This window comes from Cyprinodon tularosa, unplaced genomic scaffold, assembly GCF_016077235.1.
Source record: "Cyprinodon tularosa strain WSP-4 unplaced genomic scaffold, ASM1607723v1 ctg270, whole genome shotgun sequence".
Taxonomy (NCBI): Eukaryota; Metazoa; Chordata; class Actinopteri; order Cyprinodontiformes; family Cyprinodontidae; genus Cyprinodon; species Cyprinodon tularosa.
The window spans coordinates 1,452,001-1,478,482 of NW_024038975.1; the positions used below are offsets into that span (position 1 = coordinate 1,452,001).

At 37.0% G+C, this 26,482-nt stretch overlaps 2 protein-coding genes across 2 annotated transcripts; one reads left to right on the forward strand and one right to left on the reverse strand.

Moving 5' to 3' along the window:
- Nucleotides 1-5,035: 5,035 nt before the first annotated feature.
- On the forward strand, nucleotides 5,036-17,256 carry lamp1b (lysosomal associated membrane protein 1b). The gene is made up of 6 exons (XM_038289673.1): nucleotides 5,036-5,409; nucleotides 13,020-13,219; nucleotides 13,299-13,427; nucleotides 13,522-13,588; nucleotides 16,046-16,216; nucleotides 16,303-17,256. Exons 1-6 carry the CDS (start codon nucleotides 5,349-5,351, stop codon nucleotides 16,440-16,442), a joined length of 768 nt encoding a protein of 255 aa, XP_038145601.1. The 5' UTR covers nucleotides 5,036-5,348; the 3' UTR covers nucleotides 16,443-17,256.
- A 3,141-nt stretch (nucleotides 17,257-20,397) lies between these two features.
- On the reverse strand, nucleotides 20,398-26,169 carry LOC119786378 (growth hormone-regulated TBC protein 1-A-like). Its single transcript, XM_038289675.1, has 8 exons — nucleotides 25,965-26,169; nucleotides 25,429-25,574; nucleotides 24,268-24,426; nucleotides 24,041-24,165; nucleotides 23,120-23,216; nucleotides 21,245-21,417; nucleotides 20,968-21,153; nucleotides 20,398-20,818 (listed from the first exon to the last, which is right to left on the reverse strand). Exons 1-8 carry the CDS (start codon nucleotides 26,021-26,023, stop codon nucleotides 20,720-20,722), a joined length of 1,044 nt encoding a protein of 347 aa, XP_038145603.1. The 5' UTR covers nucleotides 26,024-26,169; the 3' UTR covers nucleotides 20,398-20,719.
- Nucleotides 26,170-26,482: the final 313 nt, after the last annotated feature.

Below are 26,482 nucleotides of genomic sequence, written 5' to 3' on the forward strand. Positions count from 1 at the left end.
TTCAAAGACTCTTGAGTTTAACTTTAGAACAGAGCACACTTCCAAGATTTTACATTATTTATCAAACCCAATAGAAAAAGAGAAAACAAAATCCAACAATTTAACAAAAAAGGTATTTGTTGTAAGCACAAGCACTGAGGACTTCCAATTCATTAGTTGGGATTCATTTGGTTTTAGGACTGAGTGTGAGCAATGTTAAATAAAATATAATTATGAAATGAACAGAATGTAATCTATATAATCAAATTTATTTAGCAATTTTAGCAACATTACATTGTAAATAACTTTCAAAACTAGATTGGAGGGGTGTGTGGATGTGTCATTATCAGGTTCAAACACCTAAAACACTGTAAGACAAGGAAAGAAAGGCACAGAGTCAGAATTCTTTTTTACTCGCGAGGAGAGTAGGAAGAGACTGTGCAGTTACAATCTCCAACCCTCTCTGCCGGTCTCAGCTTTCTCCTCACAATTTATTAAAGTCAGGACGTTCCCTAGTTACATAGCTGAGTGCTGCACTAAAGGAAGGGGAAACAAGTTAGACAATCCAATTTGCAGCCTCAGTGAACAGGTCAAAGGTAGAGCATTTAAATATCTTGCGGTCAAATGTTCAAAGAACGGCTGGTTTCGTTAAGCTTGAGCAATACTTCCTGAGAGTTGACCTATACTGCTTGTGCAACACCTCTCTGGAACAGTAATATGTCACACATCATATATCATAAGAACAAGCATTAAATATCTTATACATAATTATTCCAACAGTCATTATCATGTTAAATGTGATTAAACTATTTGAATGGCAGAGGAAAGTCAATTAATCAGATAAAATACTCAGGAGTCACAAAGTCTTAAACTAGCCATAAACTGAAATGTTGGAAATTCAAGGTCCCTTTCCAACATGATGAAAATCCAACATAAGATAAACAAGACAAACGCATTTGATTGAAGAGGTTTCTGGCCTGATGAAACAAACCTTGAGCTATTTTGTCTCAGTGATGAAAACAATGTTTGTAAAAATCAATTCAGTTGTTTCAAATTTAAGAAAGCTGTACTTGTGGTCGAGCATTGTGGTGGTAGCATCATGCCTGGGGTCTGTGTCACTAAAACTTGCAAAATATTTATTGTTCAAAAAGAACAAAATGCTCAGAGATGCAAGCTTATTTAAGAGCTAGAATATTAATCTTCTGGCGACTCCTTTAGCTGTATGATGTATTCTTATGCAGTCACCATTGAAGGCATTGAAAATGGTATAGAGCATTGAAAACTTTCCCAGATATCGATACTGAGTCTGAACTTTTTGTATTATGAGAGCCTTAAACCAATCATAAAGAATCATCACCATTCATCCAATCATCACTTTATTAACCATAACCTGTTGGTACCTAGTTGGAGCCTATTTTGCCTTCAGAACTCCCATAATTCTTTGTGGCATACATTCACAAAGTTCTCTAAAACATGTTTCAGATATTTTGCGTGATTCTTATAAAGCAGCAACCCACAATCATTGCAGAAACATTGGTAGCTAGCAGGGGAGAAATGGTGATTTTTTTGGACTTTTGACCTTAAAGTTGGCATTAGTGATCACTGGAGTTTTGTGAAATGGTGCTTTAAGACATTGGAAGTGGGATGGATATATTTGGGAACAACACAGAATGGCTGTAGTGTTTAAAAAATTTTTATTTGATACTGACTCACTTGACCAGGAATAATCTTTACATTCTTATTGTTTAATTTGGGGTGTGTCTGTGTAAACTGTAGCCTCAGCTTCTTGTTTTGTGTAAATGTAAATGGTCATGTAAATAGCATGCAGGTGTGGTTTTTCAATCACTGTTTCAAGAGTTGACATTTTTGATGTACGGTGATTAATGTTATGATATTATTATGAGTTACGTTCCTAGCTGCTTCTTTTCCATCACCTTGAATCGGTCCCCTTTTTCTCCTGACATCAGCAGGGTAGACGTTCATGCAACCATTGGTCCCTGGATGTCTTCTCCTTTCCAGGCTTAATCTCTATAAACCAGACTGATGGCTGTAAGTAAATATCCCAGTAGCTCAGGGGTTGCTGAAATAATTTATCAGAACTTCTCCCTTAAACAGCCATGTTCAAAACCCCTATAATCTAATTTTCATCCTGGTTGTACTACTCATTAAATTTCAGCAAGTCTCACCACATCTAGTTGCTTACATGCAAACGTTAACTGCAATGATTGTTGGTTTCCTACATACAAATAGCTGAAAAAGTATATCTAATAAAACATCAGGAGTCCACAATCATTTGTAGGAAGCTGCTATCCATATTAAGACTTAACACTGACTTACATTAATTTTATTTTTTGCATACATACACTATATTGCCAAAAGTATTTGCTCACCTGCCTTGACTCACATATGAGCTTAAGTGACATCCCGTTCCTAATCCATAGGGTTCAATATGACGTCGGTCCACCCTTTGCAGCTAGAACAGCTTCAACTCTTCTGGGAAGGCTGTCCACAAGGTTTAGGAGTGTGTTTATGGGAATTTTTGACCATTCTTCCAGAAGCGCATTTGTGAGGTCGCACACTGATGTTGGACGAGAAGGCCTGGCTCTCAGTCTCCGCTCTAATTCATCCCAAAGGTGTTCTATCGGGTTGAGGTCAGGACTCTGTGCAGGCCAGTCAAGTTCATCCACACCAGACTCTGTCATCCATGTCTTTATGGACCTTGCTTTGTGCACTGGTGCACAGTCATGTTGGAAGAGGAAGGGGCCAGCTCCAAACTGTTCCCACAAAGTTGGGAGCATGGAATTGTCCAAAATGTCTTGGTATGCTGAAGCATTCAGAGTTCCTTTCACTGGAACTAAGGGGCCAAGCCCAGCTCCTGAAAAACAACCCCACACCATAATCCCCCCTCCACCAAACTTTACACTTGGCACAATGCAGTCAGACAAGTACCGTTCTCCTGGCAACCGCCAAACCCAGACCCGTCCATCAGATTGCCAGATGGAGAAGCGCGATTCGTCACTCCAGAGAACGCGTCTCCACTGCTCTAGAGTCCAGTGGCGGCGTGCTTTACACCACCGCATCCGACGCTTTGCATTGCACTTGGTGATGTATGGCTTGGATGCAGCTGCTCGACCATGGAAACCCATTCCATGAAGCTCTCTGCGCACTGTTCTTGAGCTAATCTGAAGGCCACATGAAGTTTGGAGGTCTGTAGTGATTGACTCTGCAGAAAGTTGGCGACCTCTTCGCACTATGCGCTTCAGCATCCGCTGACCCCGCTCCGTCAGTTTACGTGGCCTACCACTTCGTGGCTGAGTTGCTGTCGTTCCCAAACACTTCCATTTTCTTATAATACAGCTGACAGTTGACTGTGGAATATTTAGGAGCGAGGAAATTTCACGACTGGATTTGTTGCACAGGTGGCATCCTATCACAGTTCCACGCTGGAATTCACTGAGCTCCTGAGAGCGACCCATTCTTTCACAAATGTTTGTAAAAACAGTCTGCATGCCTAGGTGCTTGAATTTATACACCTGTGGCCATGGAAGTGATTGGAACACCTGATTCCAATAATTTGGATGGGTGAGCAAATACTTTTGGCAATATAGTGTATGTCTGACCCCAATATTTAGCCCAACTGTAACTAATGCCTCTATATTTCTAAACATAACCTTAACCTAAAGTTAATTCAAACCATACCTCTAAACTGTCTCAGGATTAGCATTTGATCCCATACAACAGGTTTTTTGAACGTTTTTAATTCCAAGGACCCCCAAACTGATGGTGAGATGGAGCAGGGATGCCCTAATTGTATATATTGTATGAAATTGTGTTATATCAGTCTGGTCCTATAGTCACTCTAATGTAACGAAAGTAATTTCGCCTTGGGATTATTAGAGTATATCTGATTCCTCGCTGATGGGACAGGTGTTGTGAATGAAACGATGCCCAGCTTGAAAGAGCTCCTGTGGTTTGCTGAAAGTGTGCATTGATCATGGGCGGTTCAAGAAAGGGGCCAGTGGGGGTCAGTACCCCTGTAGATCATGTCCTGGCCCCTGTCCTGAAGACATGATACTTAAAAAATTCTCATGATGATATGCATTGGATCAGACATGGTTACTTATAGCTACTATGGATCTATTTAATTTTTTTCCATTACAAATTATGTTCTACTAATTATTTAAAAACAATAAGGTGATAGCTTCAAGGGTAGTGAGATAGGATCCCAGTTTTCATTTGCTAAATGTTTTTTTTTTTTTTCAAAACAAATTGCTCTAATTTTTATGGCTGAAATTATCAGTTTTTCTTGATTTCTAATTCAGATTTTATAGAAAACGGTAATTTTAACTTAAATTAAGTCAAAAATATGTAAAATTCCTAAATTATGAATTTATATTGACCTAATAAGTAATAGAATTTTAATTAAACCTAATAGAATAGAAATTTACTTCATGCAGATCTCTTAATATATTTCAATCCCTTGCCCTGTTTTTTTTTTCATGCTTTTCTGTTCTACCACGATTACACGATTACCTCCTTGCCCCCTCCTGGCCCCCTGGTACATTTGGTCTAGAACCGCCACTGGCATTGATGACTGAAAGACATCTTCTGCCTCCATTTATCTGTTTACTACAATGAGTTGAATTCGTGTTAATGCGTAAAGACATTTCAATTAGTGGAAAAAATTGCAGGGTGGAATATTACAAAAAAAGTTTAATCAACCAAAACTTTTGTGACCCCCATGCAGCACCTCTGAGGACCCCCTAGGGCTCACAGAACCCCTGTTGAAGACCTCTGCCATACAGGACCTGTTGTAAATCAATGATAGCTCGCTTTTCTGGGATTTATGTGATAATAAATAACTATATAACATGTATTTCTCATAAAAGATTGGTCATGCCTTCTCTACAGTTGAAATGTTTCATAACCTGAGCTCAGTCAAATGACCTGAGTCATTGTTACACTGAGTAAATAAAAGTGTTTGCTTTAACAGCAAGAAAATGAGATCAAGTCAAGCCGCCGCCGCTGTTAGCACGTGACTTTCTCGTTGTTTCTTAACCGAAAGTCACGTGACCCTGGAGTCAGCGTTAGCAGAGCTGATAAAATTGACAAATTTGAGCTTATTGACCTCCAGACCTTCTTACCCAGACGGAAGGGAATCCTAGACTACTAAACTCGAACTATTTTTTTCTATTACCTCGCTAACACTGCATTATAAATTTCGCCTGTCCGTTTTTTTATTTAAATTTTTTTTTGCTTCGTTGTGATACCAACGTTAGCCTAGCTAGCTAGCACGGCTCTGCCAACCGTTGCTAACTAGCTGCTTGTTGTGTTGTTGCTGTGATTTTAGTTTTTCTCGGCGAAGAAAGATGATGCCTTTTGGCGAACGGTCACGGAGAGTGACGGGAATGATGTTCCCTCTCATTATAGGTGAGTCTTTTCTTTATGTTACAGTGACTTTATTTAGGTAAACAACGTTAGCAACTCCGAAGCTGAGCAGATATTTATCTTTAAACGTTGCTACCAGTTAGCCCTGCTAATATTTCATGCTTCAGAGCCGCATTAAAGTATATCAGTAAGCTGAGTTATCGTTTATAGTATTTTTTAAATACATTAAATGTACTGTAATGGAGTCACGTGAACATCTGAAGCGGCATCACAAGTTTTTACTTTCAACCTCGACAGCTTCGTCTCAAATTTCACATCTTCTTTTAAGTCAGACTGGAAAAGTATAGATTTTGATATAATCATTTTTAAAACGTTTTCAAGTATGCAAAAATTACTAATAAACGAGTATGAATAAATAAACTCGTACCTTCCAAATTATACCCAGATTATGTATGTAGATTAGAATTAAGGCTGTCTAAAAGGCTAAAATTTGACCTATATCCTGTAAAAATGCAAATGCTTTTAAGTGATTAGAATACATTTTAATGGTTGACTTATAAAAAGCTCTTCTTTATGTAAGCACTATAGTACTGTTTAAAAAAATCACTGCTAAATTTTGCAGCTGATGCTTTGTGATATATAGCAGAAACATATCTTGCATTCTGTTCTGAATAAAACAATTTTACAACCTAAAATGAAGTTGTGTTTTTTCTTTGTATTAACTAATTTGGAATTTCCTGACATACAATGTCTGGAATGTATTTGATTCAAACATCGGGTATCTTTATGCTTTCAAACATGGCTTTGTAAGATTCAACGAATTGTAGATTGCAGTTTAATGTAAACTAATTGATAGGTATTTGATTAAGTTACAAAAACAAAAAACATCTATCTTTTTTTTTTTTATTTGCAGAATGCCATACAAGCAATGTTAAGCTTTGATTTATTGCTTAACGACTTGAGCATTTACTAGACCCAACTCAAAAGTTTTCATGTTTTGATTAATATATTTCAAGATTAAAACTAGAGCTGAAACAATTAATCGGATTAATCGATTATTGAAATAATTGTCAACTAATCGATTGATCAGTAACTGGAGTGTAGAGACTCTAACACATTCCTTTAGCTGACAGAGCAACCCACTTAGAGCAGTAATTGTATTAAAATTGCAAAAAAAAAAAATTTCTAATGATATTAGTAAACATTTTTGCATTTAAGAAAATTTCGTCTGTCAATCTGCTCCATCCAGAATTTCTCAAGTGTAAAAGTTTTATTTTCACGTGGATTAATTTAATAAAAAAAAAATCTTCTTTAAGGAACCTTTGGCTATCCAATAATCAATCGAATCGAAAAAATAATTGACAGATTAATCAATTTGCAAAATAATTATTAGTTGCAGCCCTAATAAAAACTAAAGGTGAAGATTTTTTTCTGGCATAGATTTGCAGTCAAACAACAACATGTACACAAAATGAAGACATTAAATATCCTAAACAGATTGATAGAAATGATAAAATTAATTCAGGAATTTTGAAAAGGATATATGTGTAGGAAACCTAGGTTACTGTCAAACCCCATTGATAAGTGTACAATAATTTAATAAAGGACTTTTTTTGGATTATTCATAAGTAAGTCTGTTTTCCAATAAAGTTTATCTGAGTGTTAAATCTCCTGTAATTATTTGTTAAACATGCAGATAATTAAAAAACATTTGGAAATTGTTTTGTATGGAAATGTTTAGATAAAAAAAAGTAGTTATAAAGGTTGAATTTCCAGTCCTGAGGTATGTCAAGCTTTTGTTCAAAAACAAAACAAATATAAATCCCTATCCTAATTTGCTACCTTTAACCTACATACCATTTTTGTTCAGTGAATAGAAAGTTCAGCTGATTTTTTTTGTTTTGTTTGTTTTTTGTTTTTTTTACCAGATCCATTTGGGTCAAAACAATTTAACATGTCATGTTCTTTATCCAATAAATTTTAAACATTTTGTGGCTCTCATGAAAACATGAATGCTTGACAATATGAACAAAATAAACAAAAATGAAATCAGATTTTCTGTCTGAATAAAACTCAACAAACAATAGAATAGTCAAATGACTCTATTCTTTTAGCATTGTACATTGTTTCTTTTTTGGAAATAATATGAAGTATTAAGACATTTATTTGTTATTTTCTTTCAGCAACTCAGTATTTCTTCCAACTTGTTTTAAAAAAGGTATAGGAGGGTATGTAAACTTTAAGGATAGCTGTATATCATGCACACTGCTTTGGGACTGGATAGTAAAGCAGTGGGAAAATTCTGCTATTGTCCAAAGAATAAGTATTTGACCATCTATAGCAAATTACAAAGAAATGTTATTGGGTTGAAACTTTTACTAAACATTATTGTTTATTCAATGATTGGGCTGTTACAGAGAGAAGATTATGTTTGAAGATCTCCTTGGGATCAAAACTGCACTTTCTTAAACTTTTAGGGGTCTTTATTTATTTATATTTTCGAAATGTACCATAGCAATATTCATTCTTAACAAATGTGATTTAATAGTTAAACATATTATTACTATATCCTGTTAGCTTGTATATGTTATATTTTGAACTGCATATTATTTGGCTTTGCTAGGTTTTTCTGCAGAGTTTTGCAGTGCTAATTTAACTAAGCAAATTAGTTGGGCTTAATCTGCGTTGTTTCCATTATCCTTTTCCTCCCATCATGCAACTGACATCTTGGTTAGTATTTTTCTTCTGCAGAGGCTGTAGATTGTTTGATAGATTCGCTTACAAACCAAGTATGAATTATTCAACCAAAGGCGATTCTGGGTATTTTGCAATCTGCTATAAAAGAGAATTAAGTTATTATTCAGAAATAAATCTATCTTTTAATTGTCCAACCCTGAAATGTAGGGAGCATACAGCAGTTTATCATAACATCGGATGAGGTGCTGGTAATCGTTCCTATAACCCACTATCATACATTAATATTTTGTCACCATCATATTTTTTTCTAAGTGAAAATTGACTCGATCACAAATTCAATGTTCTGTTTGTTTATTTGATTTTTGCAGTTTTCTATTATTCATCTTTTATTAGCCTTTTTTTTTTTTTTTAAATGAACAATCTTGCTCTGCCATCTGTCCAAAAATGGATTTTATCCGTACGTCCGAAGCCGCTCTAAAATGGCACAGAGCTGGGGGTTTATAATCAGCATCAGTTTTTTTGGTGTTAATAAAAGAAACGGATAAAGGCCCCAATGTGAAGACCCCAATAAGAAAAGTTTCTCGCTTTCTTCGACTGCTTTTTCATAGAGATGTATCGGTTCATATACGATACCTTAGCTGAGTGCCTCGGCCAGTACAGGTCTGATCTTACTGTTGAAGGAATGAACTGTATAATTAACCAAAACAGAAAAAAAATAAAAACGCAACAAATAAACACAGATAAAGTATGTGCTGTGCATGCTCTGCATGATGATTGAATAATTGGCATTGCAAACAAAGAACTGAAGGAACTGGTCAGAGTCCTGGATCAGTGTCATTCCATCAATATTAATTCAGTGCATCCCTGCTGTGAAGTAGGTATGTATTTGACCAGTCACTTTGATTAGGTGATAATTGGACCATACAGAGGTTGTCTAACTTAACTAGGATAGCAGATCAGTACTATTTACAGAAGAACTGATGCATGTCTTAGCAGAGTCTCAAGAGCATCGAAAAGATGTGATGAGACAGACAAGCTGGACAGAATCACCCAAGCTTAAAGCTGTGCGTACACTGTGCGATTTTCGGGTGATTTTCCAGTTGTGCAAGAATTTTTCGATCGGTCCGACTTTCAGCCTAATCGTGCGTGGTGTGTAGTGTACAGGGGGTTACGAATGGCGATCAGCCTCTCACGGCCACCTCCCGATCAGGAATCGTGAGGTCGGGAGAAAATCAAACATGTTTGATTTTCTCCCGACCGTCGTGGGCAAATTGCTCAGTGGGCATGCGCAAACAAGGATTCCTTTTTTTCTTATTCCTCTCGGATGTAAATACAGAAGCATGGCGGGGGTGCAATGAGTGAAATGGAGTTCTGTCTGTAATATTGACAGTAGTAGCCACAGTTGCTCATCCATGTCTTTGTCCAAATATGTCTCTTTTTCTTTTTAAGGCTTTCAGCACAAAATTGCACAAATTGCGAAGGCAGCGCGTTCCACTCTAGTGAGTTTAATATTCCCCTTGTATTTGTTTGGCTTCCGGATAGACGAGTCAGACAAGCTCCATCTCACTGCAGAGCGGAGTCCGACGTGGTCTTTACCCCTTGCTCACACTGGCTCCGGTGCGGTTACCGAGCCGACGGAGACCGCAACTCCCGCACACCCCCTCTCACACCGCACTTTTGACGACGGTGCGGTGCGGCTCTGCGGCTCCGGCAACAGGTCCGGAGATTTAACAGAAGTTCACTTGAGTTCATGTAACTTCACGCGATAACACGGCCCAAATAAGGATATTTGAGAGAGCTTGTTGCGGAGGGCTCCGGCACGCCGCAAGGATAGCTTTCTTGTGGAATTTTCTGCAGCGCCGGAGTGTCTCGGTAACCGCAGCCGGACAGCTCAGCAGCCGGTGAGAGAGGTTTACGTCTTTTTAATGACTTGGAATCACTGCGGCGCCGCACCCACCGCACCGCAACGGTAAGACCGGAGTCGGTGTGAGCCTGGGGTTAGACGTACAGTGTGACCAGGTAGACTCATCAAAGCGTCAGGCCGAACATAAATCCTGAGTAAGAACTCGCACAGTACGACACAACCCTGTGGTTTAGTCATACACTGTGAGCAGTAGCTGCGTGCAACGATTGAAAAAATCGCACAGTGTATGCCTGGCTTAACTTGTATCTGCCCCTCTGTGCAAGGAGGAAATTCTGCTAGAGCGCACAATGTGACCTCCAATGGGACTTTGGCAGGAATTTCTCAGACCAGACTTTTAGAAATATACTTCATGAGGCGGGCCTGTGTTCACAGCCATATTCTAGAGTGGGACTAGAGTTTGCCAGAGAAAAAAAGGTTGTATGCAGGTTCAGAAATTGAGCCTCATTTTGCTCACAGATGCAAGCAGTGGCTCCATGTTCCCCTGACCGAAATAAATCTCTGGAACATCCTGTTTAAAACCATCTCACGCCACCAGACTGTACCCCTAAGAACACATTTATCCTTGAATACCAGTTTGAGTTTCTGTTATCATATTTGGGTAAACTGGATCAGCCTGCTGCAGAACTTCTTTTCAACTTCACTGTTTGGTTGACTTGAGCTTAAGCTCTCCATATTAGAAAGGATATTCCCCTTTTTTTTTTTTTTTTTTCCCCCAGTAGAATTTTTTTTCTAAGTCTTCCTTTGTTTTATTTTTCTTTATATTAAGCTGTATACACTAAGTAGTATCCAAATGTCTGCATTTGTGCAGTGTGTTAATTGCACAGAAAACTTTAGCAAGCATGTTTTAAGGATTTGAGTATGATGGCTGAATTTAATGTTTTTTTTTTTTTTTTAATGTAAAATATTGAGTAACATGTTTGAGTTTATCAGCAGCTGTTGATCAGTTTTGAAACTTAGCATCAAATAACCGCAGTACTGAGGTTTCAACACAACCAGAGCTGCCCGTACTGCATTTCGCTCTACAGAAGCTCTTTGTGTTTTTATGAAAGCTTACCTTCTTCTATAGAGCTGAAAGTCAAGAGATTTTAATAAATGCAAGGGATTATTATAATCTTTTTTTTTTTTTTACTTTTAAATTTATTTAAGTCTGACTTCATTGTTAACAGCTAAATATCAAGCCACTTAAATAAAAGGTCAAGCCGTAAAGAAAGTAAGCAGTTTATTTTGAATTGGTCCGTTTTTTTTGAGTGGGGATACTTTTATTCTTTTTATTTTATTTTTTTTTTAAATAAAAAAATAGTTTTCTCCACATTTATTTCCTCTGCTGGGAAAAACAAAAAAAGCTTTATGTAAAGGAATTTTGTATTTTTTTTTATACATAGCATGATCTCAAACTAAATAATAACAAAAGCAACATGACATAAGGATTCAGTAGGAAAGAAAAATAGATGCTGCAGTTTTTCTCACTGAATAATAGGGCTGGGTAAAAAAATCTATTTAATCAATTTTGAATCGATTCCTTTACATTTTTGCAAAATCGATGTCTAGGGAATGATATTGATTAGTTTTATAGTGACACGCGTGACGTTCACATTCAAATGAGCCGGAAAGATGCACTCAGGATTACTTCAAGCCAGACAGCAGCAAATATAGCAAATAGGTTGAGTGAAGACATTAACAAATGGGGGCTGAACAGACAGACCGCTGCAAATATGGTTTGTGCAGTGAAGATAAAGCAGCTCAGGCATGTCTGCTGTGTCCCCGCTGTGTCACATCTGCTCGCTCGAGTGAGGCTTCACTTTTTCACTTTCCACAAACAAGTTTGCACGTTTGAGACAGTTTTGTTCCCATCTCAAGTTTAAACTGTCTGATTTACAAGTTTGCACTTTGTTTTTAATATGACATGAAAAAATAAAATACAAAAGTATTTTGAAACACAGTTGAACCACTTTCATTATTTTAAAAACAGATCGAATCGATATTAATCGATTTAGAACTTTATTAATCAAAATCCAATCGATTCAGGACTTCGGTGAAAATACCCAGCCCTTCTGAATAATGTTAAAATACACGTGGACGGCTTTGGACAAAATTCTAAAGGCAGGAAAACATACTGTCTCTTAAAATGCAGCAATTTTTGTAAGTCAGAAATGGGGACAGGAAAATAACTGCACACCTTAACCTTTCCATATCTACAGTCAAAGGATAATTAGACTTTTAATATCTCTAAAACTGTGACAGAGTTTCTGTGGCTAATTAGCTTTTGCTGCTGAGTGAGGAGGATGGCTTAAAGTAAACAAGCACACTAACCACCTCACTAGCTCGTTAAACTGCAGAAAAAAGTTAAATCTTTGGGTTATAAAAGCATTTGTTTTTGTACATAACTTCTACTGTTGATTGAACTGTGTAAATAAACAATCACTAGTCGCCTGATGATGTTTTTAAGTGTTTATTGGTTTTTGGGAGGTTGAAATAGCCAATACTGAAGCCTCTTTTCAAATCTTCACATTTTAACAACCTTCATTTGTATTTTTTTTTCTATCCTCATAGCTAAAACAATTAGAAAATGATTCATGATTTAGAAGTAAGTATTTTTAATCAACTGAAGTATTATAATTGTACTTATGATTATATTTTTATCTTAAGGAAACCGCCGCTGTTAGTTTATCATACGGTATTTAAGAAAAATGAAAGGAACAATTCTATCTGCTAAGGCTGGGGATGCTGTATTGTTAGCAACTTAAATATGTGAAGTTTAATAATAAACATCAGCTTGTTTTGGTTTAATAAATGCTTCTGATTGGGCTCAGACCTAAATCTATCTGAGAATAAATGAGACTGTAGCAGCCATGAGCTGATGAACAGATGACTAGAGCCTGCTTTCTTATCGGAGAGGTCGGTATTAAAGATTAACGTTAACTATTTATTTACTTAAAAAAAGAACTTTAAATGCATATTTTTACTAATTTTTTTTTTTTATGTCAAAGAAAGGGGGAAGATTTTAAAATTTTGATCCACTTTGTGTTTTCAGCTGCTGTCTTGCATCACAGTTTTGCCGCTTTGTCTGCTACCACAATGGCCCCCGCCCAAACCACCGCTGCGCCTCACACAGACCCCGGGCGGCCTGACAGAGGAACGTACAACGTGACCAACGGCAACAACACAGTTTGCTTACTGGCTAATATGGGCCTCCAGCTCAACATCACCTACAACTCCACCTCCCAGGGGAAGGTGCTGACTTGAAGCCTTTGTTTACATGGAACTCCAAGCTGCAGACAGTCACTTACTGTAACTGTTTGATTCTCTACAGATCATTACGGAGGTTGTGAACATTAAGCCCAATGTTACACAAGCCTCAGGCTCCTGTGAAGCAGAGAGAGCCGTGCTGGAGCTGAAAACGGATGCAAATAAAACCACCCTGACCTTCGTCTTCACTCTGGTAAGTTTATTCTATGTCATAAGGTTGTACTTCTTGTACCCCGCCACTAGATGGCAGCTAGAGCATATTATCCTTTTTTTTTTTTTCTCTCCAGAATACTACTTCCAGTAAGTACCACCTGAGTGAGGCGTCTCTGACAACGACTGTGTCCGATCCTAAAGGTGAGCCTCCTTACCTGACAAGACCTCATTTCTGATTAACTCCTTGTATCTGTCCTGATATGTTATTAAAATTTAGATTTTCTGTAAATACTTGCATTTGAATGTTTTAGGCTTTCAGAAAATTATTAGAATTGATCTGGATTCAGATTTGTTTAGATAATTGATGAATTAGGGGAACTCAAATTATTACTCTGGTTTAAATTTATAATTGTGGATTTGAAGCCATCATGGCTCGGCAATTTTTTATCCAGTTCAATACAATCTAATTTTAAAGACTAACCTTTTAAAGCACACAAATTCACTTTTCAGTATTTTTAAATACGCTCTTACTTTATTAAATGTTGACTCTATAACTGCATGCTTATTTGCAGCTTAATCTGTCGCCTTCCAAAACTAATCAGACCATTTAAACGTTTCTTCTGTTAAATCCTTTAACCCCATTGTGGTTTGTTGGGATTTTATGTAATTGAAACAAAGGAAAGTAGCGCATTAAGGTGAAGTCATCAATTTGCGTCTGTGTAATTTAATCCATCTGTTCTGTGAACGTGTCAGAGGTTTGTTAGAACAACAGTGAACAAAGTGCATCATGAAAAACAAGGAACATAATGGATAGGTCAGATATGTGGAGAAGTTTAAATCAAGGGTGGGGTATTAAACAATATCCCATGTTTTTCACATCTCAAAGATGTAATCCAGCATCTGAAAAAGGAAGATTAAAGAAACACAAATCCTAAACTGAATCATCCAGAGTTCAGAGATTTAAACGGTGCATGTTGAAAGGATTATCACTGAGGACCAAATTCCGGTGTTTTTTTTTATTTATTTTTAGGAATGGCAAGAAAAAGTGTTTTCAAAGAAAGCTGTTAAAAGTCTGATTGAATGTTAATCCATAAGTCAGATAGGTGACACAATGGACAGGTAGAAGGTGCTTCAGTCATTAAGAGACCAACAGCGAACTTAGAAGCTGATAGTAGATCTATGAAGGTTATTTTGTTTTCATGGGCTGGGTCCTTGAAAGGCAACATGGCAGTACTCCTTTCTGGTTGGTACAGACTGATCGAGCAGGCAGCGCCCTCTGCTGTCCGATCAAGGGTACTACCCACAAGTCAAAGATAATTTTTACTGGTGACATTTGTGTCAACAGTGAAAATGAAGGCGTAACTTGTAAAGTTGAATTTGTGACTCTCAGCAGCAGATTTGTGCAGTTGTATTTAATGATTTGTATTTGTGTTAAGGAAAAAAAAATATGATTTATGTTTTTTTTTTTTTTTGGAAGATTTTGATACATGTATTTGAATTTGTATTGCGCCATTAGTTTTAGATCAACTGTAGCAGAACTGAATGGAAGACATTTTTGGTGTGTAACTCACAGAACACATTTTGAGTACTTGTGCTCAAGAATTTGAGGAGGTGTAACTTGTAATTGTGAGGTTTTAATTGTGACAGATTAAAAAAATCTGCAATTACAAAGCACCAAAGTTACAATGCACAAATAGTTTTGCAACTATAGTTCTGGACCATTTGAAGAAAAACTGAGAATGTAAAGGTTTTTGATATGCCACCTGTAGAACAAGTGCCGTTTTGTGTACTTGTACTTAAAATTCGAACAGGTGTAACAAAAAAAATATTGTACCTGTGAATTTTTTAAATTCTACAAATGCAAAACTTAGAATGTATCTCTCTCTACAACTTCCAATTCAAAAAAATAACAAACAAAATAACCTTCATATAGATGGCATGCAAGCACATCAATTCTAAAGCATGGTAGTGGCAGCATGATGCTATTGAAAAGCTTTTTTCTTGTATGGACATGTAAGCTGTCCACACAGCTAAAGCTAATGCATGGAGCGATGGAACAAATTCTGGCTAGAGATTGGTGTGGAGGTTTGAATTCTAGCAGGTAAAAGAAATGATGATGGTTAAACTAGATGGTTTAGTTAAGGTCTAGAGGCGAATCTAGCTAAAAATAAACCAGTCTTTAACACTGGTCTTCGCAGACTATCTCAATCCACTCAAGCTAATGTTGAGTCATCTTTTAAGGAGTAAACACCTCTGTCTCTAAATGTTCAAAGCAACCCACTGTCGTTTACTTCAACTACATCTAGTTTTGTTTTTATTATTTAAATTTTGAAACTTTCTGTTCACTTTACAATTTTGCATTAATGTGTGCCTGTTTCATCAAATCCCCAAAAATAGACTGAACATTTGTATTTCTAGTGTGATTAAATGTTGGCACCCTCCAGGGAAATAATGTTTTGAGCTGCTGTAACAAAATGGTAGATTTAGTTTCTTTAGTTGAAATAATTGTGGCAGTGTAAAGTGAAAATAAAATAAAATGATGGCTGCTGTGTAGGTATCATTTTTGAAGTTGCTTGAGATCATCCTGCATCTTAGAACCTCACTAGAAAGTCTACGAGAAATGGTTTTCTACAGTGTTTTGTTTCCTTTGTTTTGCAGTGGGTAACTTCTCTGCCAAGAACAGCAGCCTGGACTCCCTGCAGGGAACTCTTGGTTTCTCCTACATGTGCCGCATGGAGCAAACCCTGACCGTGTCCCAGAACCTGTCAATCAACACCTTCCAGGTGCAGCTGCAGCCCTTTGAGGTGTCTGGAGATAAGTTTGGAGCAGGTAAACTCTTTATTTACATTTTGTGAGATATAAGCAAATAACCTCTGCTAAGTGTCTCTGATCCATTCTCCCTGTTTCCTTGTCAGCTGTGGAATGCCAGTTGGATGAAGATAACATGTTGATCCCCATCATAGTCGGAGCAGCTCTGGCAGGACTCGTCTTCATTGTACTCTTGGCCTACCTCATCGGCAGGAAGAGGAGCCACGCCGGCTACCAAACCATCTGAGCTCATGGATCTCACACTGATGCTGGAGCAGGCTGCTCTACTCCTGAATTTAACCACTCAACCTTTGCCCCTCTCTGTCCCTTCATCCTCTCTCTCTCTGTGTGCTTGCTCTTCTTCTTCGCCTTCATCAGTAACACTAGACATCTGCTTTCTGAGCTAACTTTCTTTCAATACTAAAGGGACTCTGCTGGGAGATGGTACTGAGGTTATTAAAACTCTTCACTGGTACCCAGTAAAGCAGGGGATGCATGTTGATCAGGGTGTCACGCTGCGTTCTTCTATTTTATGATTTCTGTGAAAGGAATGCAGAGGAATTATGGAATCGGAGCAGATTATTATTTCACCTTTTCTCGGGTGGCCATTTTTTTTAATCGGTCTTCCCAAAGGTTAGTTTGATTAAAAAGGGAATATGTCTGCCAGTTACATTTCATTTAACACTAACATTTGTAGGTCCTGTGGTTCTGTTTGCTAAAAGGGAAAGATGTTGCACTGAACAAAAGATTTCCAAATGGCCAAACGCTTGTGTTGATCGGTGCCTTCCCAGCTGTGAGGTGGGTGGGATCCAGTTCAAGCCAATATTACAGAGGAAGACCCTCATTGAGACAGTGTGCTGCCATGTAGGAGACATCTCACATAGCCTCCATGTACTGTTACGGCAACTAAAACATGCATCGTTTCAAGGTACAATAAATACTTATTTATGCTTTTTTTTTTTTTGCCCTCCCCACCTTAATACATAGTGATAAAATAATATTTTATTGGAATTGTTGGAACTGTTTTTTAAAAGAGAAGTCAATAAAGGTGAAAGAATGAAGCTGTTTGTGTTTTTATGTTTTGCCTTCATCCTCATCAGGTCAGACCTGTTCCTGCTTGTTTGAAGGTCCTAGAAGTGGAAGTAGAATAGATTATTGATGCGTCCATTGCACAGGGTTTAGTCATTTGAGTTTGATCAATTTATAACTAAGAAAACTGCAACATGTCTTCACAACAGTTTTATGCACGGGGTTCTTTAGGAGTTAGAAATTGGTTAAACATCTTGTAATTGTAGATGTTTATTGAAACTTCAGATTTAATTGTTTTTACCTGAGTCACAAAATATTTAATATCAAGAACCAAAAATGTAGATAACATTAAAACTTAAAAATTATGATTAAACAAACACAAATGAAAAAGAATACTTTGTTCTAAAGAACTTAAAATGTTGAGCCTTTTGCTCTTGTTGCTGCTCCAAGTTGTTACAAGGTGTGTCTCAACTACCGTAGCTATTTGCATGAAAAAGTTAGCTCCTTCTGTGGAGCTTGTTTGCAGATCAGTTGCATAGAGAGTCTGAATTAATAGATCCTCATTTAGAAAAGTGCCATCTTTTGACCTGGCCAGTCTGACCTATTAAATAAATTTAAACCCTACCTTAGTAGCTCTGGTTTTGTGTTCTTTCTAAAACCTCCAACTAATTTTCCCCTAAAGATTTCCATCCATTTAGCTCTATTATACCTGCCCTGATCCAGCTTCTTGTCCTGGCTGAAGGAAACTGTCCTAAGCTTTCCTTCAGCCTTTAGGTGCCTTTATTTAAGGATCTTTATAGTGTTCTTTACTAAGATTAAATTACACACATCTGAAGAGCAATTAGCCCGGTTTTAATAAGGGTTATTGGAGTAGAAATTGCTGCAGAAATATTTCCATATCTGATCCTTTTTTCACATTTGATTCTGATTTTCTTTTTCTAAAATCTGCTAAAATTTAATACTAATTGTAAGAACACTTTTCATGAGGACCATTTCATGTTGAAATACATTTATCGAGTTAGTGGCTCATTGTTTGAGTTATAAAGAACTCTTGTGAAATTTTTCTAAAATGTACAAATTCATTCAGTTTCCCCTAAATCAGAATTTTAATAGTTTATATATTGTCTGATAATAGCAAAATGTCCTTGATGTGATAAATTAAGGCAGATGTATGTGTACTTTTATTAGAATGAAAGAGTATAGCTTGGAAATGTGCACAAAGGGTCAGTAAATAAATATACTGGTTTCATACATTTCCATCACAGAAAAAGTGTTTTCTTTCAACATTGTTCAAAAAAAGAACATTTCATAAAAGAACAGTATCTCATAGTTTATAAGTTGAGTCAAGCCTTTGAGTAAAAGTTTTTTTTTCCCTTTAATCTCTATAATTAGATCTTATTTAAATGATCTAATCAACAGTCTTTCTTAGAGGAAGTCATGAGTTTGAAGCAGGACTTAAAGTCCTTAAAACGACGTGTCTAAACAGAGAAATCGACATGTTGCTTTGCGTAAATCATTGTTTTCCCCTGAAGACTAGATGTGGTGAAAGTTTGTTTTTAATTGTTAAAGCTACAGGGTTATACAGATTCACGTTTTCTCTTTTAAATACCAACTAAATCAAAAACTTAATCTCTTTTCTGTTTTCATTAACTTCTGAAACAGATGGTGTGTGTGTGTATATGTATATATATTGATATATATATATATATATATACACGTGTGTGTGTGGTCATCGCACCAAAGTAAAGCTGTATTATTTGTACTAATTCAGTTCAACAAGTTAAACACCAGGGGCCTGTTTCAGAAAGGAGGTTAAGTGAAAACTCTGAGTTTGTTAACCCTGAAATGAGGGAAACTCTGGGTTTTCTGTTTCAGAAAGGGAGGTAAGTTAAACCTGAGAAAGCAGAGTAAGTCAAGCCCGTTTCTGAAAGAGAGGTAACTTACTCAGAGTCAGTTACCATGGGAATTTACTCTGTGAACCTAACCTGGTCGGGAGCAGGTTTTCTTCAGAAAATCCAGAGTTTATTTTGGTCTCCTCTCCTTTTTTAAAGAGGAAGTGGTGTTTAAACACCTCATTGATTCTTTGGGGACATACAGTATTCATTGCACACATTTCAGTCACGTAGAGCGCATCAAAGGGAATGAAATGGCATGTCCTTTTATGGATGATCCTGTTTGTAAAGCCAGGTAGCTACTCTACTCCCATGATGTGCTCAAGGCTTACCTGCTTGAAGTATGTTTTTATATTTCATTTTCAGCTGCTGCCATGTTCTTTTGATGCCTGCAGGATTGCACCTATCCATGAAAACTAAATTAGGTTTAATAAAATACTGTTCTTCCAGTTTCACCTCTGATATTATAACAGTTGGGTAGGTTACTCTAAAATAGTTCTTAATTACTAACTACAAATTTTATCTTCAACAAGTCTAATTAGATTAATGTAATAATTACTGTCTCTAGAAAGTATTGGTCTACTTACTAATTTGTTTTACTTACTTTCTAAATCCCAAATCAACCTCAACAACTTGAACAATACAAGGAGAGACAAGAAACTGCACTTCTAATGCTTTCAAATAAACAATATTCAATTGCATGAATTAATCTTAAATTGACCAAAGTGTGTAACTAGAGGGAGAAAGTTCAAATCAAAATATACCTTTTAAAAATTTGATATTAAATCCACTATTTTTTTATAGTCTTTAATTTAATTACAGTATTTATAGGACTTAAGTAACTTAATTAATTACACCCAACATTGTATAAAAGTAATTAAAATGTAAACTTACGCATTGACTCTAGCAGCTATTTTCACCCAAGCTAACTCTCTCTCCTTTGCCGCTGCAGCCGTGTTGCTTTTTTTTTTTAAATACATGTTCAAATTCTGCATATGCTTGCATAAGCACATCCAGTTCTGCTGGTGAGAAATATGCACACCTTTTTTGTGGCTGTTGCCATGGTGACTCGTAATATCTGTGCTCCATTGATAATGGCTTTTTATAGTTGTGGTGCACGCGCTTAACTCAGTGTCAGTCAATTTAGAGTTGATTGAACTAACTCATTTCAGCTGTTCTGAAACCCAAAACTCAGAGTTTCCAATCTCAGGATAAGTCAACTCAGAGTTCAAGTTTTAACTCAGAGTTGGTTGAACTTCTTTATTGAAACAGGCCCCAGAAGTCTATATGGTAGCAAATTAACTATTCTGTCAATGGGGCATTGATACAAGAACTAAAGTAACATCAGGGGTTCTAATACTTATTGAATAAATATATAATCTCATTATGTGAAAAGCAGAAAGTTTTTCCAGACAAAAAGGTTTAAAGTTTTTACCAAATCTACTGAATTACAGAATAATCAACATGTGTCATAAAGCATCAGAAATAGACCAACATCTATACAAAGCTATTTAGCAGCTGGAGGCTTTCATTCTGCAGGTGCTATGCTCACCCAGAGAAGCCCACATTGTTTTATTATCTAAAATAGTAAAGATATTAAGTTTCATTGTCTGGATTCCTCCTCCTGGATTTGTTTTCTGTATTTCTCTCTCAGTTTATCAATAGTTGCCATCGACAATCGACCGGGTTCTGTGAATATTTTCTGTAAAAAAAAAAGCGGGATAAAAATTACATGATTGTTTTTTTGTATTGGGTATATTTAAGAGCAGAATAAATAATTGCCTTTGCTAGAATAGAATATATATGGATGAATTAATGGGTGCATTTGTAACCTTGACCTTCTCGCCTCACCTGCATAAAGGTGTGGCAGTCAAGAGTGAAGGATCCACTTGTCATCTGCTTGAAGCACTCGCAGACGTCGGGCAGTGAGCGCGCCCTCAGGATCTCCGTCTGCTGGTGGAGGATGAGAGTCAGGGCAACTCGGAAAAGAACCTTGGAGCCCTCGTAGAAAAGGCAATCCCAGATCCTCAGAACAGTCTGGAAGCGAGAGAAACATGGAGGATTCCAGTCAGAGGATCAACCTGAGATCCTGGTTTGGACTCTGGAGTTAATCTAACAGTTATCTTACCTCTATTGGAAGGATGTCGATGTAAAGGCAGATGAACCAGCGTGACACCACCAGTGTCCATATGCCAGGATACTGGGCCATGAGCTGTCCCACTGCAGGGGCTTTGGTCTTCACCAGCTCCCCAAGGACCTCCTGATCCGTCTTTAGTCCCAACATGGCCGGGCTATAGTAGTCTGAAACATTCCAGAACATTTAGACTACCATTCATCTTTTATCATTTTTATATATGAAATCAGATTATATACTTTAGCAGTAAAATAAAGACTAAAACCAAGCAGGTTCACACTAAAAGTAGACCACGATGTGTTAAAGAGATGTCACCGAGAACCTTAAACATCATCATGGGACCTTTTGCTACTTAATATGAATGATGTTAGGCTGTCTTCATGGCAGATGGGCAAAGATGAAACCTTTGCTTAACAATATGAACATGGAGGCCAGGCTGAAATCAGACAGAGAGAACTTTTAAAGACAAGGACATCAGGAATAATTTTCCTCAGACCCAATGTGACATTCAGTTTTGATCATCTAAGATGCTTTAGGATGACCTTCAAAGGGTTGAACATGAAACAAAGAGGGAGAGGAGCAAACTATAGCTAACTCTGGTTCCTCAGTTAGAAAGCACTTTTTAAAATATTTTGTGTAATGACTGAAATGACGTTTATTTACTGAGTCAGCCTTTCATCGCCTGAAGAACATTTCCAGGAGTAAAGGACTAATGTCTTGGATCTATAAAATTCATTCATGCATTTATCTTTAGTACAATCAATTACTGCAACAGTGTCTTTACAGGTTTGCCTAAAAAGCCCATTAGACAGCTGGTCCAAAACTCTGCTGCCCGTGTTCTCACTAGAACTAAGACAGTAGAACGCATCAGCCCAAATCTGTAGTCCTTACTTTGGCTCTCTGTAGCTCACAGAATAGATCTTAGAATCCTTCTGTTTGTCTACAAATCAGTGAATAGATCAGCAGATAAATACATAAAATATTTGTCAGTGTATCAACCTCCCAGACCACTCAGGTCTCCTAGTTCCAGCCTACTATGTCCACCTAGAACTAGAACCAAACATGGAGAAGCAGCACTTAGTTCCTATGCTTGTGCTTGTTTAGAGCTGCCTTTGACTGTTAAACTGTTAACTGAGGCATCATCAGTTTAAGGTTGTGGTCCCAATGTTTTATTCGTGTTACTAGGTGCTTTTATTCTTTATTTTTCTTTAATTTTATTGTTTAACAAATGTAAAATTTTACAATGTCATTGTATTGAATTGTGTTATACAAGTAAACTTACCTTGCCTATTTTCTTTGAATTAAACCACGTTCTTTCCAGAGAGTAAAATATAAGGATTTAATTTTTAAACCTGTCTGTGATTCAGAAGTTTTTATACTTAATATTTATAATTGTTCTTTAAAGTGTAAAGCTCTTTAAATATTGCATGGACCTGTTTCCAAAGGTTCAAATATTTTAGTTAATTAGAAGGCACGTTCCAGATTTAAATTGTTTGTAGAAGTATAAACATTATTTTTGTTTGGTTACAAATATTTACTCAAAGGGTCTGTGTAACATTTGCCATGTTTCCATTCGACTGAAATTCCAGTTTTTTACAGAAATTATAAGGAAATGCAAATTTGTGGTGTTTCCATTTGATATGAAGCGAATTAACCAAACTGTGTAGAGGTGGCCTACTGCGTCGTCCATATAAGGGCATCACGCATGGCTGTAGTAAACAGGAAGAACAGGCTGTAATCTAGCATGGACCAGATATCAGTAATGGAGGAAAGTTTTAACGAATGTGTTAATATAAGATTAACATGGATCTACATATATATTCATCCAGCCGATTGGATCACACTTTGTTATTATTACAATAAATCCACCTGGCAATATTCTGCCCAGCAACGCATCCATTAACCAAAAGGATTTCTCTTCATCCTTGGTGATGATGAGGAGGTAGCCGGCGATAAAGTTCATCCCCTGGAACAAACAAAACAATAATCATGAAAAAGATCAATACACACACAAACACACACACACACACACACAAAAAATTATATATATATATATATATATATATATATATATTTTTTTTTTTTTTTTTTTTTTTTTTACCAAAATTTTATTCAGTTGATCAATTAAGTTAAAACTTAACAACCTTGATCAATTTACTACATAAAGGATTGGTCAGGGATGCCATAGAGGCTTGATATTATTCTAGATTTGGAGTTAAGTTATGGAACAGTATAACACGGACAGTTTATTAAAGAGTAGATTTTAACTTTACTTCCTTTTCCAATAAAAACTAGTGAAAAGCCTCCAATAAGCTGCATATTTATGTATCTCTGAAATAGCTAATGGTGAGTCTTTAATGGTGAACGAACAATACAAATCCCCTATTAGAAGCACGGGCATTCCTATAAACAAATATAGTTAGATATAAAGAGCAAACTCTTCCTCCTTCATAAGATCCGGCCAGGTCAAAACCAAAGTCAAGGATGCAGGCAGATGACAGTCAACCATGAAGACACGCCTGCATGAATGTAAATACTGAGGGCGTGCCTCATGAACTTGTTATCGTGAAGTAATAAAGGAAGATCTTCACAGTTCTGAAACAATCATTTAAGTAAGAGACGTTGGAGGCAGCATAATGGCATGAGATGGTTGAAAGAATTAATTAATTAATTTTTTTATTAATTTATTTTCATTTATTAATATTTTTGCCATTGTTACAAACCCATAAAAGGAAATCGCTGACCCTTAAGGTCAGACTTGAGAAGAGAATGGAGGGCTTTCTTCCTCACCTGGCAGTAGCCCACAGCCTGGTTGTGGTGTCCATAAGCCAGCAGCACATTGAACAGATCCTTCTGCAGACACTCCTCTGCATGGGTCTTGAAGAGGATGTTGTCAGGAAAGGTTCGGTGCATGTCTGCCCAGAATATCACTGCTGTTAGATTTGGGCCAAAGATGAACAGTTGTGGTGTTCTTGCTTTAAAAATCATTTAAAGTGGATAAAGATAGACAGATAAACCTGTATGAATGGTCTCCTTCAGCTTGGCATCATGCTCCATCGCTAACAAAGACTGGTAATAACCCGGCTTACTCTCCATTAGCTCCTGAGCCCCACTAGCTGCCATCCAGATCCTGGCTCGGTGCTCTTTAGGTACACCTTTACGCACATACCTTTTCACTTAGAAAACACAAAAAAACAAAATTACATGATAATTACAATCATATAGTTATTTATTATTCTATGTATTATATGTATACTAATAAATCATTAGTTATTATTTATCTATTTATTATGATAACTGTTTTAGAATCCAGAGCAAATACAGTCCAGCTGTTTGTAATGTAATCTGAGTCTAAATGCAGCTGTTCTTTAGATGCCTCTGATGAAAACTCATCATCATTATTATCATCAGGATGATAATAATAAGGACCAAGGAGTAGGGTAGACAGGTCAGGGAGGAAGATAAATTAAAATGTAAAACAGGGATAAGTTCTGGAACAATTTCCTGTTCTTATTTCATAAGAATGAAATAAGAACAGGACAAGACATGGCTGCCCACCTAGATTGGTAAACTGGGCTAGGAGAGCTTCTAGTGGAGAAGCACCTTCACAGATTCACATCTGTTGACAGATCAATTGTTTTTACAGAAAATACCAAAAGCTCTGATTTATTTTAAACCCTTTAAAGGACAGAATCAACATTAAAAAGAAGAGACTGTGATCAAACGATACCTAAGTAGTACTGTTTATTCTACACATGTTGCCAGAGGCTTATGAAACACACCAACCCTAATGTGAAACACGGTGATGGCAGCATCATGCAGTAGAGATCCAAAGAGTCGCAGGTGGAGCCAAATAAAAAGGAGATCAAGGCTCGCTTTTAAGCTGAATAATGAGCCTAAACATACAGAGTTCAGTTGGATGATTTTGATCAAAGTTTGTGTGTTAAAATGGCCCAGTTAAAACTCAGCTTTTATAAAGAAGGGACTGGATAAAATAACACTTGATGTAACTGTACATTTATCCTGCACTTCTCATTTATGTCCTATTTGTGTTAGTTTGTCTATCTCGTAAAATTCCCAATTATTCCAATTACATTTGTGGCTGTATTACAACAAAATAAGAAACGTGTGTCATAAACTGAGATCACCAAAAGTTTGAATTCCTTTATTTTTTGTACCCGTTAGGTTCTTCTCCACGTTAGGTTTGTCTTGCAGCAGCTTGGACCACCTCATTGACCTTCTGTTGAGGACCGCCACGTACTCATTCATCATCTCTTTATAGGAATCAAAATCCTGAGGCCTTTCAAATCCATAGGGGTCGATCCTGCAGGGGCAAATATCGTCTTTTATAATTGAATAAAGCCGATAGAGAAAGCAGCCAGCCCTGTGTCTCTTCCTGCTGTACAGCTGATTCTACAGCCTCCTCCACTGGGTTGGGTCCCTGCAACCTGGTGATCAAATGCTCGGCTGAATGAATAGCTAAGTATTAAATTACATGCGAGTGCAATAAGTAGCTTAATTTAAAACCATGAAAAAGTGTTCTTCTGTAAGCAATAAAGCTTCACCTGTTTTTAGCGTTATTAATGGACAAAACATCAAATGCTCAGATCTGAAGGGGAAGAAGCTGATGCAAATATAAAGTCACCCATGAGGAAGTGGCAGGCCTTTAGACTCTTCCCTGATCTAAAAACAAGAGTAGATTAGAAACATTTACCTTTCAGTGTCTTTTTGACTCGCTGGAGGCTGAGCAGTATCTTTAGTTTCTTGGTCCATTGTAAGACATGTGCTGCAGCTTCAGACGACCACTGCACCTGCAAACAACCTGCAGGCTGAAGGTTACTTCATCCCTAGCACCCAGAAAGGAACTGGCTGCTGTGAGGGGAAAATAACAAAGCAGCCAGGCTCACCTTACAGCGCCCTATGAGAGGAGGAGCCGTGGCTCACAGGTAACATCCACAGGTGTGTGCTTTATTTGCACACAAAACAACTGGAGAAAGAGAAGCTCAAATAGCTTCCCTACCAACCTCCTGCATACATTTACTGTGGACAGTGTTGCCATTTCTTTTGTGCTAGGTCTAGTTTTATGTTTATTTCAGTAAACGGAAATGTTTTTAGTTTTATATTTTATCATATGGCTAGTTTTAGTTAAGGATAATAACCTTGGTATACTCTGAACACAATGAACCAACAGGAAAAATTAATGAGTAGCATTATGAATGTCTATAGCTCTTC

Excerpts from the sequence above, each read along its gene's own strand:
- lamp1b (XM_038289673.1), top strand. The coding sequence starts at position 5,349 with ATGATGCCTTTTGGCGAACGGTCACGGAGAGTGACGGGAATGATGTTC. Across the intron at positions 13,589-16,045 it reads GACTGTGTCCGATCCTAAAG|TGGGTAACTTCTCTGCCAAG; the intron begins GTGAGCCTCCTT and ends TTTGTTTTGCAG. Across the intron at positions 16,217-16,302 it reads TGGAGATAAGTTTGGAGCAG|CTGTGGAATGCCAGTTGGAT; the intron begins GTAAACTCTTTA and ends TTTCCTTGTCAG.
- LOC119786378 (XM_038289675.1), bottom strand. The coding sequence starts at position 26,023 with ATGGACCAAGAAACTAAAGATACTGCTCAGCCTCCAGCGAGTCAAAAA. Across the intron at positions 24,166-24,267 it reads GAAGGAGACCATTCATACAG|ACATGCACCGAACCTTTCCT; the intron begins GTTTATCTGTCT and ends TATTCTGGGCAG. Across the intron at positions 21,154-21,244 it reads TCGACATCCTTCCAATAGAG|ACTGTTCTGAGGATCTGGGA; the intron begins GTAAGATAACTG and ends TCTCGCTTCCAG.